Source organism: Chiloscyllium punctatum, unplaced genomic scaffold, assembly GCF_047496795.1.
Source record: "Chiloscyllium punctatum isolate Juve2018m unplaced genomic scaffold, sChiPun1.3 scaffold_735, whole genome shotgun sequence".
Lineage (NCBI taxonomy): Eukaryota > Metazoa > Chordata > Chondrichthyes > Orectolobiformes > Hemiscylliidae > Chiloscyllium > Chiloscyllium punctatum.
The window spans coordinates 39,957-57,500 of record NW_027310469.1 but is presented as its reverse complement, the minus strand read 5'-3'; the positions used below and the strand labels follow the sequence as shown (position 1 = coordinate 57,500).

The 17,544-nt window shown below is 58.9% G+C and overlaps 1 protein-coding gene across 1 annotated transcript in view; it reads left to right on the top strand.

Annotated features, from left to right (window-relative positions):
• Positions 1-17,544, top strand: part of LOC140473812 (serine/threonine-protein kinase 36-like) — a gene marked incomplete at its 3' end in the record, with an annotated part of 48,109 nt that overhangs the window by 5,597 nt on the left and 24,968 nt on the right. The window contains exons 3-6 of the mRNA XM_072567639.1: positions 1,606-1,683; positions 2,662-2,792; positions 15,750-15,999; positions 16,822-16,915. Coding sequence (XP_072423740.1) covers positions 1,606-1,683; positions 2,662-2,792; positions 15,750-15,999; positions 16,822-16,915 — 553 coding nt within the window. The remainder of the gene's footprint in view (positions 1-1,605; positions 1,684-2,661; positions 2,793-15,749; positions 16,000-16,821; positions 16,916-17,544) is intronic.

Genomic DNA, 17,544 nt, shown 5'->3' with positions numbered 1-17,544 from the left:
GCACTACGGGACAATTTCCCCACGGCCGATCCACCCTAACCTGCACATCCCTGGGCTCTACAGGACAATTTCCCCACGGCCGATCCACCCTAACCTGTACATCCCTGGGCTCTACAGGACAATTTCCCCACAGCCGATCCACCCTAACCTGTACATCCCTGGGCACTACGGGACAATTTCCCCACGGCCGATCCACCCTAACCTGCACATCCCTGGGCTCTACAGGACAATTTCCCCACGGCCGATCCACCCTAACCTGTACATCCCTGGGCTCTACAGGACAATTTCCCCACGGCCAATCCCACCCTAACCTGCACATCCCTGGGCACTATGGGACAATTTCCCCACGGCCAATCCCACCCTAACCTGCACATCCCTGGGCTCTACAGGACAATTTCCCCACAGCCGATCCACCCTAACCTGCACATCCCTGGGCACTACAGGACAATTTCCCCACGGCCGATCCACCCTAACCTGTACATCCCTGGGCACTACGGGACAATTTCCCCACGGCCAATCCCACCCTAACCTGCACATCCCTGGGCACTACGGGACAATTTCCCCACGGCCGATCCACCCTAACCTGTACATCCCTGGGCACTACGGGACAATTTCCCCACGGCCAATCCCACCCTGACCTTTACATCCCTGGGCACTATGGGACAATTTCCCCACGGCCGATCCACCCGAACCTGCACATCCCTGGGCTCGACAGGACAATTTCCCCATGGCCGATCCACCCTAACCTGTACATCCCTGGCCACGACGGGACAATTTCCCCACGGCCGATCCACCCTAACCTGTACATCCCTGGGCACTACGGGACAATTTCCCCACGGCCGATCCACCCTAACCTGCACATCCCTGGGCACTACAGGATAATACCCCATGGCCAATCCAATCCACCCAAATGTGCACTTCCCTGGGCCCTACAGGCTGCCCTTATCAGAGTAGATTGTGTAAACTCAAAAGCTGCAGTGAGGCATTGGTACTGTTCTCCGGACCCTGAACGATGGGTTTCGCTGGCTGGGACTAGCACGTACACCCCTATCACTCCCCCGCACCAGCCACCTAATTGGCCCCTCCCAGAGAACGTGGGGTGAGCTGCCTTCCTGAACCGCTGCAGTCCCTCATCCACCCTGCTCCCTCTCCATGTGGTGTAGGGACACAGCATACTGAGGGAGTGAGCTCCAGGGTTTGGACCCTGAAGGGAACGGCCGATACCGTTCCCAGTCGGGGTTTCTCGGAGGGGAACTTGCAGGGTCTAGTGTTTTCCTCCTTTGTGTCTGCTGCCCTTCGAGGAATGGGTAAAGGGCTAGCGGCTTCAGAAGCTGCTGTCAGTCAGTGAGGCTCTGCAGTGGGTCTTGCAGAGGGTATGCACCGCCGCCCGTGTCGGTGGGGGAGGGAGGGGGTCAGTGTCTCGATCGAGCTGTGGCAGGGGTAGGGCACTCTCTCCCAGACAGTGCCTCAATGATGGTGGCACAGGCTTAGGGGAGCAGAGGGGTGGGGGTGGGGCAGCGCAAAGAGCTGAAGGTGAGGGAAATGATATGAAGTCCAAGGTACGATTGCAGATTGAATCCCGTGCTGTCTGTTTTTTGTTTGCAGGTGGTGGTGGTGACAGAGTTTGCTGAAGGGGAGCTCTTCCAGATTCTGGAGGATGACGGAAATCTGCCCGAGGAGCAGGTACAGACAGTCAACTCGCCCTCCTCCCTCTGACCCAGTCCCTCAGCAATGACAATCCCTCGCATCTAAACCAACTCAGAGCTCAGGCCATGATTTACATTGTGCCATATACACACCGAGGGAGCCCTGCACTGTGGGAGGGTCAGCACTGAGGGAGCCCCACACTGTGGGAGGGTCAGCACTGAGGGAGCCCCACACTGTGGGAGGGTCAGTGCCGAGGGAGCCCCACACTGTGGGAGGGTCAGTGCTGAGGGAGCCCCACACTGTGGGAGGGTCAGTGCCGAGGGAGCCCCACACTGTGGGAGGGTCAGTGCCGAGGGAGCCCCACACTGTGGGAGGGTCAGTGCTGAGGGAGCCCCGCACTGTGGGAGGGTCAGCGCCGAGGGAGCCCCGCACTGTGGGAGGGTCAGCGCCGAGGGAGCCCCACACTGTGGGAGGGTCAGCGCCGAGGGAGCCCCGCACTGTGGGAGGGTCAGCGCCGAGGGAGCCCCGCACTGTGGGAGGGTCAGCGCCGAGGGAGCCCCGCACTGTGGGAGGGTCAGCGCCGAGGGAGCCCCGCACTGTGGGAGGGTCAGCGCCGAGGGAGCCCCGCACTGTGGGAGGGTCAGCGCCGAGGGAGCCCCGCACTGTGGGAGGGTCAGCGCTGAGGGAGCCCCGCACTGTGGGAGGGTCAGCGCTGAGGGAGCCCCACACTGTGGGAGGGCCAGCGCCGAGGGAGCCCCGCACTGTGGGAGGGTCAGTGCTGAGGGAGCCCCACACTGTGGGAGGGTCAGTGCTGAGGGAGCCCCGCACTGTGGGAGGGTCAGTGCTCAGGGAGCCCCACACTGTGGGAGGGTCAGTGCCGAGGGAGCCCCGCACTGTGGGAGGGTCAGTGCTGAGGGAGCCCCACACTGTGGGAGGGTCAGCGCTGAGGGATGGTTGGGTTTTGGTATGAAATCCTTTGGCCATCTCAGTGACTCAGTCCCCGCTGCTTTCCAGGTCCGTGACATTGCCTGTCAGCTGGTGTCTGCTCTGTATTACCTTCACTCCCACCGTATCCTGCACCGTGATATGAAACCACAGAACATCCTGCTCGGGAAAGGAGGGGTCCTCAAACTCTGTGACTTTGGGTAAGGCCTGATCTCTGCGGGTGCTGTGTGGTGCCGTGCCACCTTTAAGCTGGATCCTGCTGGGCGGAACTGCAGCTTGTGGTCTCTCCTCACCTCCGCGCTGCCCTTCCCCACCCACCTCCTCTGTCCCCCTTCTGCGCAGTCAATCAGCTGAGGGCTGTCAGATATGTATGAGTGTCAAGGGCAGAGCTGTTGTTGCAATGGCATGGCCGATCATTTCCAGTGTCACTGATCAGGCATTGCCATTTTATCGAGACAAAACAAAACTGTAGATGCTGGAAAGCAAGGTCGATAAACAGGGGGCTGGAGGAACACAGCAAGCCTGGCAGCATCAGGAGGTGGAGAAGTCAAGGTTTGATAGTGTATTGGACAGAACGCACGGGAAAGGAAGGGATGTCATATCTTGGTCGATACCTCTCAGGGTATTAACGTCAATCTGTAATGCACAGGGTGACATAGACCGGGCGACAACACATGAAATTACACCACTCTGCACTGTGAAATACATGGGCGCTGTACATTACACACCCTCCAGGGACCGGGAATCTGCGGGGGATGTACACCATACACCCTCCAGGGACGCGGAATCCTCGGGGGATGTACATTACACACCCTCCAGGGACTGGGAATCTGCGGGGGATGTACATTACACACCCTCCAGGAACCGGGAATCCGCGGGGGGATGTACATTACACACCCTCCAGGAACCGGGAATCCGCGGGGGATGTACATTACACACCCTCCAAGGACTAGGAATCCACGGGGGATGTACATTACACACCTGCAGGGACTAGGAATCCGCGGGGGAGGTACACCATACACTCTCCAGGGCCCGGGAATCCACGGGGGATGTACATTACACACCCTCCAGGGACCGGGAATCCACGGGGGCTGTACATTACACACCGTCCAGGGACCGGAAATCCACGGGGGCTGTACATTACACACCCTCCAGGGACCGGGAATCCGCAGGGGCTGTACATTACACACCCTCCAGGGACCGGGAATCCACGGGGGCTGTACATTACACACCCTCCAGGGACCGGGAATCCACGGGGGATGTACATTACACACCCTCCAGGGACCGGGAATCCGCAGGGGCTGTACATTACACACCCTCCAGGGACCAGGAATCCACGGGGGATGTACATTACACACCCTCCAGGGACCGGGAATCCACGGGGGGATGTACATTACACAGCCTCCAGGGACCAGGAATCCACGGGGGAATGTACATTACACAGCCTCCAGGGACCAGGAATCCACGGGGGAATGTACATTACACACCCTACAGGGACTCGGAATCCACGGGGGGATGTACATTACACACCCTCCAGGGAACGGGAATCCACGGGGGCTGCACATTACACACCCTCCAGGGACCGGGAATCCACGGGGGATGTACATTACACACCCTCCAGGGACTGGGAATCCACGGGGGATGTACATGACACACCCTCCAGGGAACGGGAATCCGCGGGGGATGTACATTACACACCCTCCAGGGAACGGGAATCTGCGGGGGATGTACATGACACACCCTCCAGGGAACGGGAATCCGCGGGGGATGTACATTACACACCCCCCAGGGAACGGGAATCTGCGGGGGATGTACATGACACACCCTCCAGGGAACGGGAATCCGCGGGGGCTGTACATTACACACCCTCCAGGGACCGGGAATCCGCGGGGGCTGTACATTACACACTATCCAGGGACTGGGAATCCGCGGGGGATGTACATGACACACCCTCCAGGGAACGGGAATCCGCGGGGGCTGTACATTACACACCCTCCAGGGACCGGGAATGCACGGGGGATGGACATTACACGCCCTCCAGGGACCGGGAATCCACGGGGGATGTACATTACACACCCTCCAGGGACCGGGAATCCACGGGGGATGTACATTACACACCGTCCAGGGAACGGGAATCCGCGGGCGCTGTACATTACACACCCTCCAGGGACCGGGAATCCGCAGGGGCTGCACATTACACACCCTCCAGGGACCGGGAATCTGCGGGGGATGTACACCATACACCCTCCAGGGACGCGGAATCCTCAGGGGATGTACATTACACACCCTCCAGGGACCGGGAATCCACGGGGGCTGTACATTACACACCCTCCAGGGACCGGGAATCCACGGGGGCTGTACATTACACACCCTCCAGGGACCGGGAATCCGCGGGGGATGTACATTTCACACCCTCCAGGGACTGGGAATCCGCGGGAGCTGTACATTACACACCCTCCAGGGACCGGGAATCCACGGGGGATGTACATTACACGCCCTCCAGGGACCGGGAATCCACGGGGGATGTACATTACACACCCTCCAGGGACCGGGAATCCACGGGTGATGTACATTACACACCGTCCAGGGACCGGGAATCTGCGGGCACTGTACATTACACACCCTCCAGGGACCGGGATTCCGCGGGGAATGTACATTACACATCCTCCAGGGACCGGGAATCCACGGGGGCTGCACATTACACACCCTCCAGGGACTGGGAATCAGCGGGGGATGTACATTACACACTCTCCAGCGACCGGGAATCTGCGGGGGATGTACATTACACACCCTCCAGGGGCCGGGAAGCCACGGGGGATGTATATTGCACACTCTCCAGGGACCGGGAATCCACGGGGGCTGTACATTACACACCCTCCAGAGACCGGGAATCCGCGGGGGATGTACATTACACACCCTCCAGGGACCGGGAATCTGCGGGGGATGTACATTACACACCCTCCAGGGACCGGGAATCCGCGGGGGGATGTACATTACACACCCTCCAGGAACCGGGAATCCGCGGGGGATGTACATTACACACCCTCCAAGGACTAGGAATCCACGGGGGATGTACATTACACACCTGCAGGGACTAGGAATCCGCGGGGGAGGTACACCATACACTCTCCAGGGACCGGGAATCCGCGGGGGCTGTACATTACACACCCTCCAGGGAACGGGAATCCGCGGGGGATATACATTACACACCCTCCAGGGACCGGGAATCCACGGGGGATGTAGATTACACACCGTCCAGGGACCGGGAATCTGCGGGCGCTGTACATTACACACCCTCCAGGGACCGGGAATCCGCAGGGGCTGTACATTACACACCCTCCAGGGACCAGGAATCCACGGGGGATGTACATTACACACCCTCCAGGGACCGGGAATCCACGGGGGGATGTACATTACACAGCCTCCATGGACCAGGAATCCACGGGGGAATGTACATTACACAGCCTCCAGGGACCAGGAATCCACGGGGGAATGTACATTACACACCCTCCAGGGACTCGGAATCCACGGGGGGATGTACATTACACACCCTCCAGGGAACGGGAATCCACGGGGGCTGCACATTACACACCCTCCAGGGACCGGGAATCCACGGGGGATGTACATTACACACCCTCCAGGGACTGGGAATCCACGGGGGATGTACATGACACACCCTCCAGGGAACGGGAATCCGCGGGGGATGTACATTACACACCCTCCAGGGAACGGGAATCTGCGGGGGATGTACATGACACACCCTCCAGGGAACGGGAATCCGCGGGGGATGTACATTACACACCCCCCAGGTAACGGGAATCTGCGGGGGATGTACATGACACACCCTCCAGGGAACGGGAGTCCGCGGGGGCTGTACATTACACACCCTCCAGGGACCGGGAATCCACGGGGGCTGTACATTACACACTATCCAGGGACTGGGAATCCGCGGGGGATGTACATGACACACCCTCCATGGAACGGGAATCCGCGGGGGCTGTACATTACACACCCTCCAGGGACCGGGAATCCACGGGGGATGTACATTACACGCCCTCCAGGGACCGGGAATCCACGGGGGATGTACATTACACACCCTCCAGGGACCGGGAATCCACGGGGGATGTACATTACACACCGTCCAGGGACCGGGAATCCGCGGGCGCTGTACATTACACACCCTCCAGGGACCGGGAATCCGCAGGGGCTGTACATTACACACCCTCCAGGGACCGGGAATCTGCGGGGGATGTACACCATACACCCTCCAGGGACGCGGAATCCTCGGGGGATGTACATTACACACCCTCCAGGGACCGGGAATCCACGGGGGCTGTACATTACACACCCTCCAGGGACCGGGAATCCACGGGGGCTGTACACTACACACCCTCCAGGGACCGGGAATCCGCGGGGGATGTACATTACACACCCTCCAGGGACTGGGAATCCGCGGGGGCTGTACATTACACACCCTCCAGGGACCGGGAATCCACGGGGGATGTACATTACACGCCCTCCAGGGACCGGGAATCCACGGGGGATGTACATTACACACCCTCCAGGGACTGGGAATCCGTGGGGGATGTACATTACACACCCTCCAGGGACCGGGAATCTGCGGGGGATGTACATTACACACCCTCCAGCGACCGGCAATCTGCGGGGGATGTACATTACACACCCTCCAGGGACCGGGAATCCACGGGGGATGAACATTACACACCCTCCAGCGACCGGGAATCTGCGGGGGATGTACATTACACACCCTCCAGGGACCGGGAATCCAAGGGGGATGTACATTACACACCCTCCAGGGACCGGGAATCCACGGGGGATGTACATTACACACCCTCCAGGGACCAGGAATCTGTGGGTTTATACATTACACACCCTCCAGGGACCGGGAATCCACGGGGGATGGACATTACACACCCTCCAAGGACCAGGAATCCGCAGGGGCTGTACATTACACACGCTCCAGGGACCGGGAATCCACGGGGGATGTACGTTACACACCCTCCAAGGACGAGGAATCCACGGGGGATGTACATTACACACCTGCAGGGACTAGGAATCCGCGGGGGATGTACACCATACACCCTCCAGGGCCTGGGAATCCACGGGGGATGTACATTACACACCCTCCAGGGACCGGGAATCCACGGGGGCTGTACATTACACACCCTCCAGGGACCGGGAATCCGCAGGGGCTGTACATTACACACCCTCCAGGGAACGGGAATCCGCGGGGGATGTACATTACACACCCTCCAGGGACCGGGAATCCGCGGGGGCTGTACATTACACACCCTCCAGGGACCGGGAATCCACGGGGGATGTACATTACACACCCTCCAGGGACCGGGAATCCACGGGGGGATGTACATTACACACCCTCCAGGGACCGGGTATCCGCGGGGGCTGTACATTACACACCCTCCAGGGACCGGGAATCCACGGGGGCTGTACATTACACACCCTCCAGGGACCGGGAATCCGCAGGGGCTGTACATTACACACCCTCCAGGGACCGGGAGTCCACGGGGGCTGTACATTACACACCCTCCAGGGAACGGGAATCCGCGGGGGATGTACATTACACACCCTCCAGGGACCGGGAATCCGCGGGGGCTGTACATTACACACCCTCCAGGGACCGGGAATCCACGGGGGATGTACATTACACACCCTCCAGGGACCGGGAATCCACGGGGGTATGTACATTACAAACCCTCCAGGGACCGGGTATCCGCGGGGGCTGTACATTCCACATCCTCCAGGGACCGGGAATCCACGGGGAATGTACATTACACACCCTCCGGGGACCGGGAATCCACGGGGATGTACATTACACGCCCTCCAGGGACCGGGAATCCACGGGGGATGTACATTACACAACGTCCAGGGACCAGGAATCCGCGGGCGCTGTACATTACACACCCTCCAGGGACCGGGAATCCGCGGGGGCTGTACATTACACACCCTCCAGGGACCAGGAATCCACGGGCGATGTACATTACACACCCTCCAGGGACCGGGAATCCACGGGGGGATGTACATTACACACCCTCCAGGGACCAGGAATCCACGGGGGAATGTACATCACACACCCTCCAGGGACTCGGAATCCACGGGGGGATGTACATTACACACCCTCCAGGGAACGGGAATCCACGGGGGCTGCACATTACACACACTCCAGGGACCGGGAATCCGCGGGGGATGTACATTACACACCCTCCAGGGACTGGGAATCCGCGGGGGCTGTACATTACACACCCTCCAGGGACCGGGAATCCACGGGGGATGTACATTACACGCCCTCCAGGGACCGGGAATCCACGGGGGATGTACATTACACACCCTCCAGGGACTGGGAATCCGTGGGGGATGTACATTACACACCCTCCAGGGACCGGGAATCTGCGGGGGATGTACATTACACACCCTCCAGCGACCGGGAATCTGCGGGGGATGTACATTACACACCCTCCAGGGACCGGGAATCCAAGGGGGATGTACATTACACACCCTCCAGGGACCGGGAATCCACGGGGGATGTACATTACACACCCTCCAGGGACCAGGAATCTGTGGGTTTGTACATTACACACCCTCCAGGGACCGGGAATCCGCGGGGGATGGACATTACACACCCTCCAACGACCAGGAATCCGCAGGGGCTGTACATTACACACGCTCCAGGGACCGGGAATCCACGGGGGATGTACATTACACACTCTCCAGGGACCGGGAATCCACGGGGGATGTACATTACACACCCTCCAGGGACCGGGAATCCGCGGGGGATGTACGTTACACACCCTCCAAGGACGAGGAATCCACGGGGGATGTACATTACACACCTGCAGGGACTAGGAATCCGCGGGGGATGTACACCATACACCCTCCAGGGCCTGGGAATCCACGGGGGATGTACATTACACACCCTCCAGGGACCGGGAATCCACGGGGGCTGTACATTACACACCCTCTAGGGACCGGGAATCCACGGGGGCTGTACATTACACACCCTCCAGGGACCGGGAATCCGCAGGGGCTGTACATTACACACCCTCCAGGGAACGGGAATCCGCGGGGGATGTACATTACACACCCTCCAGGGACCGGGAATCTGCGGGGGCTGTACATTACACACCCTCCAGGGACCGGGAATCCACGGGGGATGTACATTACACACCCTCCAGGGACCGGGAATCCACGGGGGGATGTACATTACAAACCCTCCAGGGACCGGGTATCCGCGGGGGCTGTACATTCCACATCCTCCAGGGACCGGGAATCCACGGGGGATGTACATTACACACCCTCCGGGGACCGGGAATCCACGGGGATGTACATTACACGCCCTCCAGGGACCGGGAATCCACGGGGGATGTACATTACACAACGTCCAGGGACCAGGAATCCGCGGGCGCTGTACATTACACACCCTCCAGGGACCGGGAATCCGCGGGGGCTGTACATTACACACCCTCCAGGGACCAGGAATCCACGGGGGATGTACATTACACACCCTCCAGGGACCGGGAATCCACGGGGGGATGTACATTACACACCCTCCAGGGACCAGGAATCCACGGGGGAATGTACATCACACACCCTCCAGGGACTCGGAATCCACGGGGGGATGTACATTACACACCCTCCAGGGAACGGGAATCCACGGGGGCTGCACATTACACACACTCCAGGGACCGGGAATCCGCGGGGGATGTACATGACACACCCTCCAGGGACCGGGAATCCACGGGGGATGTACATTACACACCCTCCAGGGACCGGGAATCCGCGGGGGATGTACATTACACACCCTCCAGGGACCGGGAATCCACGGGGGCTGTGCATTACACACCCTCCAGGGACTGGGATTCCGCGGGTAATGTACATTACACACCCTCCAGGGACCGGGAATCCACGGGGGCTGCACATTACACACCCTCCAGGGACTGGGAATCAGCGGGGGATGTACATTACACACCCTCCAGCGACCGGGAATCTGCGGGGGATGTACATTACACACCCTCCAGGGACCGGGATTCCGCGGGGAATGTACATTACACACCCTCCAGGGACTGGGAATCCACGGGGGATGTACATTACACACCCTCCAGGGACTGGGAATCCACGGGGGATGTACATGACACACCCTCCAGGGAACGGGAATCCGCGGGGGATGTACATTACACACCCTCCAGGGAACGGGAATCTGCGGGGGATGTACATGACACACCCTCCAGGGAACGGGAATCCGCGGGGGATGTACATTACACACCCCCCAGGGAACGGGAATCTGCGGGGGATGTACATTACACACCCTCCAGGGATCGGGAATCCACGGGGGATGTACATGACACACCCTCCAGGGACTGGGCATCCGCGGGGGATGTACATTACACACCCTCCAAGGACCGGGAATCCGCGGGGGCTGTACATTACACACCCTCCAGGAACTGGGAATCCGTGGGGAATGTACTTTACACACCCTCCAGGGACTGGGAATCCACGGGGGATGTACATTACACACCCTCCAGGAACTGGGAATCCGTGGGGAATGTACTTTACACACCCTCCAGGGACTGGGAATCCGCGGGGGCTGTACATTACACACCCTCCAGGGACCAGGAATCCACGGGGGATGTACATTACACACCCTCCAGGGACCGGGAATCCACGGGGGGATGTACATTACACACCCTCCAGGGACCGGGAATCCACGGGGGCTGCACATTACACACCCTCCAGGGACTGGGAATCAGCGGGGGATGTACATTACACACTCTCCAGCGACCGGGAATCTGCGGGGAATGTACATTACACACCCTCCAGGGACCGGGAAGCCACGGGGGATGTATATTGCACACCCTCCAGGGACCGGGAATCCACGGGGGCTGTACATTACACACCCTCCAGGGACCGGGAATCTGCGGGGGATGTACATTACACACCCTCCAGGGACCGGGAATCCGCGGGGGATGTACATTACACACCCTCCAGGAACCGGGAATCCGCGGGGGATGTACATTACACACCCTCCAAGGACTAGGAATCCACGGGGGATGTACATTACACACCTGCAGGGACTAGGAATCCGCGGGGGAGGTACACCATATACTCTCCAGGGCCCGGGAATCCACGGGGGATGTACATTACACACCCTCCAGGGACCGGGAATCCACGGGTGCTGTACATTACACACCCTCCAGGGACCGGAAATCCACGGGGGCTGTACATTACACACCCTCCAGGGACCGGGAATCCGCAGGGGCTGTACATTACACACCCTCCAGGGACCGGGAATCCACGGGGGCTGTACATTACACACCCTCCAGGGAACGGGAATCCACGGGGGATGTACATTACACACCCTCCAGGGACCGGGAATCCACGGGGGGATGTACATTACACACCCTCCAGGGACCAGGAATCCACGGGGGATGTATATTACACACCCTCCGGGGACCGGGAATCCACGGGGGATGTACATTACACGCCCTCCAGGGACCGGGAATCCACGGGGGATGTACATTACACACCCTCCAGGGACCAGGAATCCACGGGGGATGTACATTACACACCCTCCAGGGACCGGGAATCCACGGGGGGATGTACATTACACAGCCTCCAGGGACCAGGAATCCACGGGGGAATGTACATTACACAGCCTCCAGGGACTCGGAATCCACGGGGGGATGTACATTTCACACCCTCCAGGGAACGGGAATCCACGGGGGCTGCACATTAAACACCCTCCAGGGACCGGGAATCCACGGGGGATGTACATTACACACCCTCCAGGGACTGGGAATCCACGGGGGATGTACATGACACACCCTCCAGGGAACGGGAATCCGCGGGGGATGTACATTACACACCCTCCAGGGAACGGGAATCTGCGGGGGATGTACATGACACACCCTCCAGGGAACGGGAATCCGCGGGGGATGTACATTACACACCCCCCAGGGAACGGGAATCTGCGGGGGATGTACATGACACACCCTCCAGGGAACGGGAATCCGCGGGGGATGTACATTACACACCCCCCAGGGAACGGGAATCTGCGGGGGATGTACATTACACACCCTCCAGGGATCGGGAATCCACGGGGGATGTACATGACACACCCTCCAGGGACTGGGCATCCGCGGGGGATGTACATTACACACCCTCCAAGGACCGGGAATCCGCGGGGGCTGTACATTACACACCCTCCAGGAACTGGGAATCCGTGGGGAATGTACTTTACACACCCTCCAGGGACTGGGAATCCACGGGGGATGTACATTACACACCCTCCAGGAACTGGGAATCCGTGGGGAATGTACTTTACACACCCTCCAGGGACTGGGAATCCGCGGGGGCTGTACATTACACACCCTCCAGGGACCAGGAATCCACGGGGGATGTACATTACACACCCTCCAGGGACCGGGAATCCACGGGGGGATGTACATTACACACCCTCCAGGGACCGGGAATCCACGGGGGCTGCACATTACACACCCTCCAGGGACTGGGAATCAGCGGGGGATGTACATTACACACTCTCCAGCGACCGGGAATCTGCGGGGAATGTACATTACACACCCTCCAGGGACCGGGAAGCCACGGGGGATGTATATTGCACACCCTCCAGGGACCGGGAATCCACGGGGGCTGTACATTACACACCCTCCAGGGACCGGGAATCTGCGGGGGATGTACATTACACACCCTCCAGGGACCGGGAATCCGCGGGGGATGTACATTACACACCCTCCAGGAACCGGGAATCCGCGGGGGATGTACATTACACACCCTCCAAGGACTAGGAATCCACGGGGGATGTACATTACACACCTGCAGGGACTAGGAATCCGCGGGGGAGGTACACCATATACTCTCCAGGGCCCGGGAATCCACGGGGGATGTACATTACACACCCTCCAGGGACCGGGAATCCACGGGTGCTGTACATTACACACCCTCCAGGGACCGGAAATCCACGGGGGCTGTACATTACACACCCTCCAGGGACCGGGAATCCGCAGGGGCTGTACATTACACACCCTCCAGGGACCGGGAATCCACGGGGGCTGTACATTACACACCCTCCAGGGAACGGGAATCCACGGGGGATGTACATTACACACCCTCCAGGGACCGGGAATCCACGGGGGGATGTACATTACACACCCTCCAGGGACCAGGAATCCACGGGGGATGTATATTACACACCCTCCGGGGACCGGGAATCCACGGGGGATGTACATTACACGCCCTCCAGGGACCGGGAATCCACGGGGGATGTACATTACACACCCTCCAGGGACCAGGAATCCACGGGGGATGTACATTACACACCCTCCAGGGACCGGGAATCCACGGGGGGATGTACATTACACAGCCTCCAGGGACCAGGAATCCACGGGGGAATGTACATTACACAGCCTCCAGGGACTCGGAATCCACGGGGGGATGTACATTTCACACCCTCTAGGGAACGGGAATCCACGGGGGCTGCACATTAAACACCCTCCAGGGACCGGGAATCCACGGGGGATGTACATTACACACCCTCCAGGGACTGGGAATCCACGGGGGATGTACATGACACACCCTCCAGGGAACGGGAATCCGCGGGGGATGTACATTACACACCCTCCAGGGAACGGGAATCTGCGGGGGATGTACATGACACACCCTCCAGGGAACGGGAATCCGCGGGGGATGTACATTACACACCCCCCAGGGAACGGGAATCTGCGGGGGATGTACATTACACACCCTCCAGGGATCGGGAATCCACGGGGGATGTACATGACACACCCTCCAGGGACTGGGCATCCGCGGGGGATGTACATTACACACCCTCCAAGGACCGGGAATCCGCGGGGGCTGTACATTACACACCCTCCAGGAACTGGGAATCCGTGGGGAATGTACTTTACACACCCTCCAGGGACTGGGAATCCACGGGGGATGTACATTACACACCCTCCAGGAACTGGGAATCCGTGGGGAATGTACTTTGCACACCCTCCAGGGACTGGGAATCCGCGGGGGCTGTACATTACACACCCTCCAGGAACTGGGAATCCGTGGGGAATGTACTTTACACACCCTCCAGGGACCGGGAATCCACGGGGGATGTACATTACACACCCTCCAGGGACTGGGCATCCGCGGGGGCTGTACATTATACACCCTCCAGGGACCGGGAATCCGCGGGGGCTGTACATTACACACCCTCCAGGGACTGGGAATCCGCGGGGGCTGTACATTACACACCCTCCAGGGACTGGGAATCCGCGGGGGCTGTACATTACACACCCTCCAGGGACCGGGAATCCGCGGGGGCTGTACATTACACACCCTTCAGGGACTGGGAATCCGCGGGGGCTGTACATTACACACCCTCCAGGGACTGGGAATCCACGGGGGATGTACATTACACACCCTCCAGGGACTGGGAATCCGCGGGGGCTATACATTACACACCCTCCAGGGACCGGGAATCCGCGGGGAATGTACTTTACACACCCTCCAGGGACCGGGAATCCGCGGGGTCTCTACATTATGCTTGTTGTGTTCCATATGTGGATGTGTAAGACAGTCTTTTGTTCATGTTGAATTCTTACCCAGGCGAGTTTCTTTTTAAAGGCATAATGGTATGTGGTGTCCTTCCCATTCTGAACGATAATGGTGTGGAGATGGTAACATACGGGTATTGCCTATAGATGTACTGCGGTGTGTGTGTGTGTGTGTATACTGGGCTTGAACAGACAGCTACTGTCTATACAGGGACTGGAACACACAGTCTCATGTTGTGCAAACGGTTCATACAGTGTAGATGTATTTTTATTTGAGGTGGGGGGTGATGAGACGGAGTTTTATTCTGAATGTAATCCATGCTGCTCCTTCCTGTCTCCGTGTCCTTCCTCTTCCCCCTCTCCATGTTTTCCTCTCTGTCCTTCTCTATCTCTCTCTCCATGTCTTTCCCTCCATCCGTCCTGTCTCTCTCTGTCTGTGACACTCTCTCTCTGTGCCTTTCGTGCTCTGTTTACCCTTGCTCACTTACTCTCTCTGTCTCTCCTCTCTATCTCTCTCCCCTTTCATCTCTTTGTTTCTCTCTCTCTCTGTGCCCCCAGTTTTGCCCGGGCCATGAGCCTGCAGACCTTGGTGCTGACCTCGATCAAGGGTACCCCCCTGTACATGTCCCCGGAGCTGGTGGAGGAGAAGCCTTACGATCACACCTCCGACCTGTGGTCCCTGGGCTGCATTCTGTACGAACTCTACGTCGGCACTCCTCCCTTCTACACCAACAGCATCTTCCAGCTGGTCAGCATCATCATCAAGGACCCTGTGAAATGGCCAAAAGGCATCAGCCCCCACTTCAAGGTAAGCTCTCTGTCCGTGACTGAGGGGAGAGAGTACACCCAGCTGTGGGAACGGAGCCACTGTCGGGGGGGGGGGGGGGAACTGTACTGACTGAGGGAGTGCAGCACTGTCAAGGGGGGGGAACTGTACTGACTGAGGGAGTGCAGCACTGTCAGGGGGGGGATCTGTACTGACTGAGGGAGAGCTGCACTGTCAGGGGGAACTGTACTGACTGAGGGAGTGCAGCACTGTCAGGGGGGGGATCTGTACTGACTGAGGGAGAGCTGCACTGTCAGGGGGAACTGTACTGACTGAGGGAGTGCAGCACTATCAGGGGGGGAACTGTACTGACTGAGGGAGAGCTGCACTGTCAGGGGGAACTGTACTGACTGAGGGAGTGCAGCACTGTCGGGGGGGGAACTGTACTGACTGCAGGAGTGCAGCACTGTCAGGGGGGATCTGTACTGACTGAGGGAGTGCTGCACTGTCGGGGGGGGGAACTGTACTGACTGAGGGAGTGCTGCACTGTCAGGGGGGGGATCTGTACTGACTGAGGGAGTGCTGCACTGTCGGCGGGGGGGGGGGGGGAACTGTACTGACTGAGGGCGTGCTGCACTGTCAGGGGGAACTGTACTGACTGAGGGAGTACTGCACTGTCAGGGGGAACTGTACTGACTGAGGGAGTGCTGCACTGTCAGGGGGAACTGTACTGACTGAGGGAGTGCTGCACTGTCAGGGGGAACTGTACTGACTGAGGGAGTGCTGCACTGTCAGGGGTGAATTGTACTAACTGATCCATACAGCCATGCCCCCTGTCATTGTGAGCGTCTCTCTTTTGGTTAGTGTTTCCTGCAGGGTCTGTTAACCAAGGATCCCAGGCAGAGACTGTCCTGGCCGGCACTCCTGTACCATCCCTTTGTGGCTGACCGCATCAACGGTGAGTGTTGGTTACTCAGCTAGATGGGCACAGGAGGGAGAGGGAGTCTACAGACTGAAGGCGTCTATGATCGAAGGAGGGAGTGTAGGGGGATTGTGGGCATGGAAGGGGGTGTGGAGAAGGGAGAGAACCATTCCAGGTCGACGCATCCATGTGCCTTTTGAATGTTGCCATTGTACCAGCCTCCACTTCCTCTGGCAGCTCATTCCACACGCGGACTGTGTAAAAATATTGCCCCTCGGGTCCCTTTACCCTCTCACCTTAAACCTGTGCCCCTCTAATTCTGGACTCCCTCCATCCTGGGGATAAAGACCTTGGCTATTCACCCTCTCCATGCCCCCTCCCCCCCAATGCTTTTATAAATCTCCGTAAGGTCACACCTCAGTCCCCGACGCTCCAGGGAAAACAGCCCCGGCCAATTCTGCCTCTCCCCACAGCACAAGCCCTCCAACCCTGGCAATGTAAATCTTGTCTGAACCCTTTCAAATTTCACAACGTCCTTCCTGTAGCTCGGAGACCAGAATTGAACATCGTATTCCAGAAGTAGCTTCACCAATAGAGTCACAACATGACCTCCCAACTCCTGTTCCCAATGCACTGACCAATAAAGGCAAGTGTGCCTTCACTCC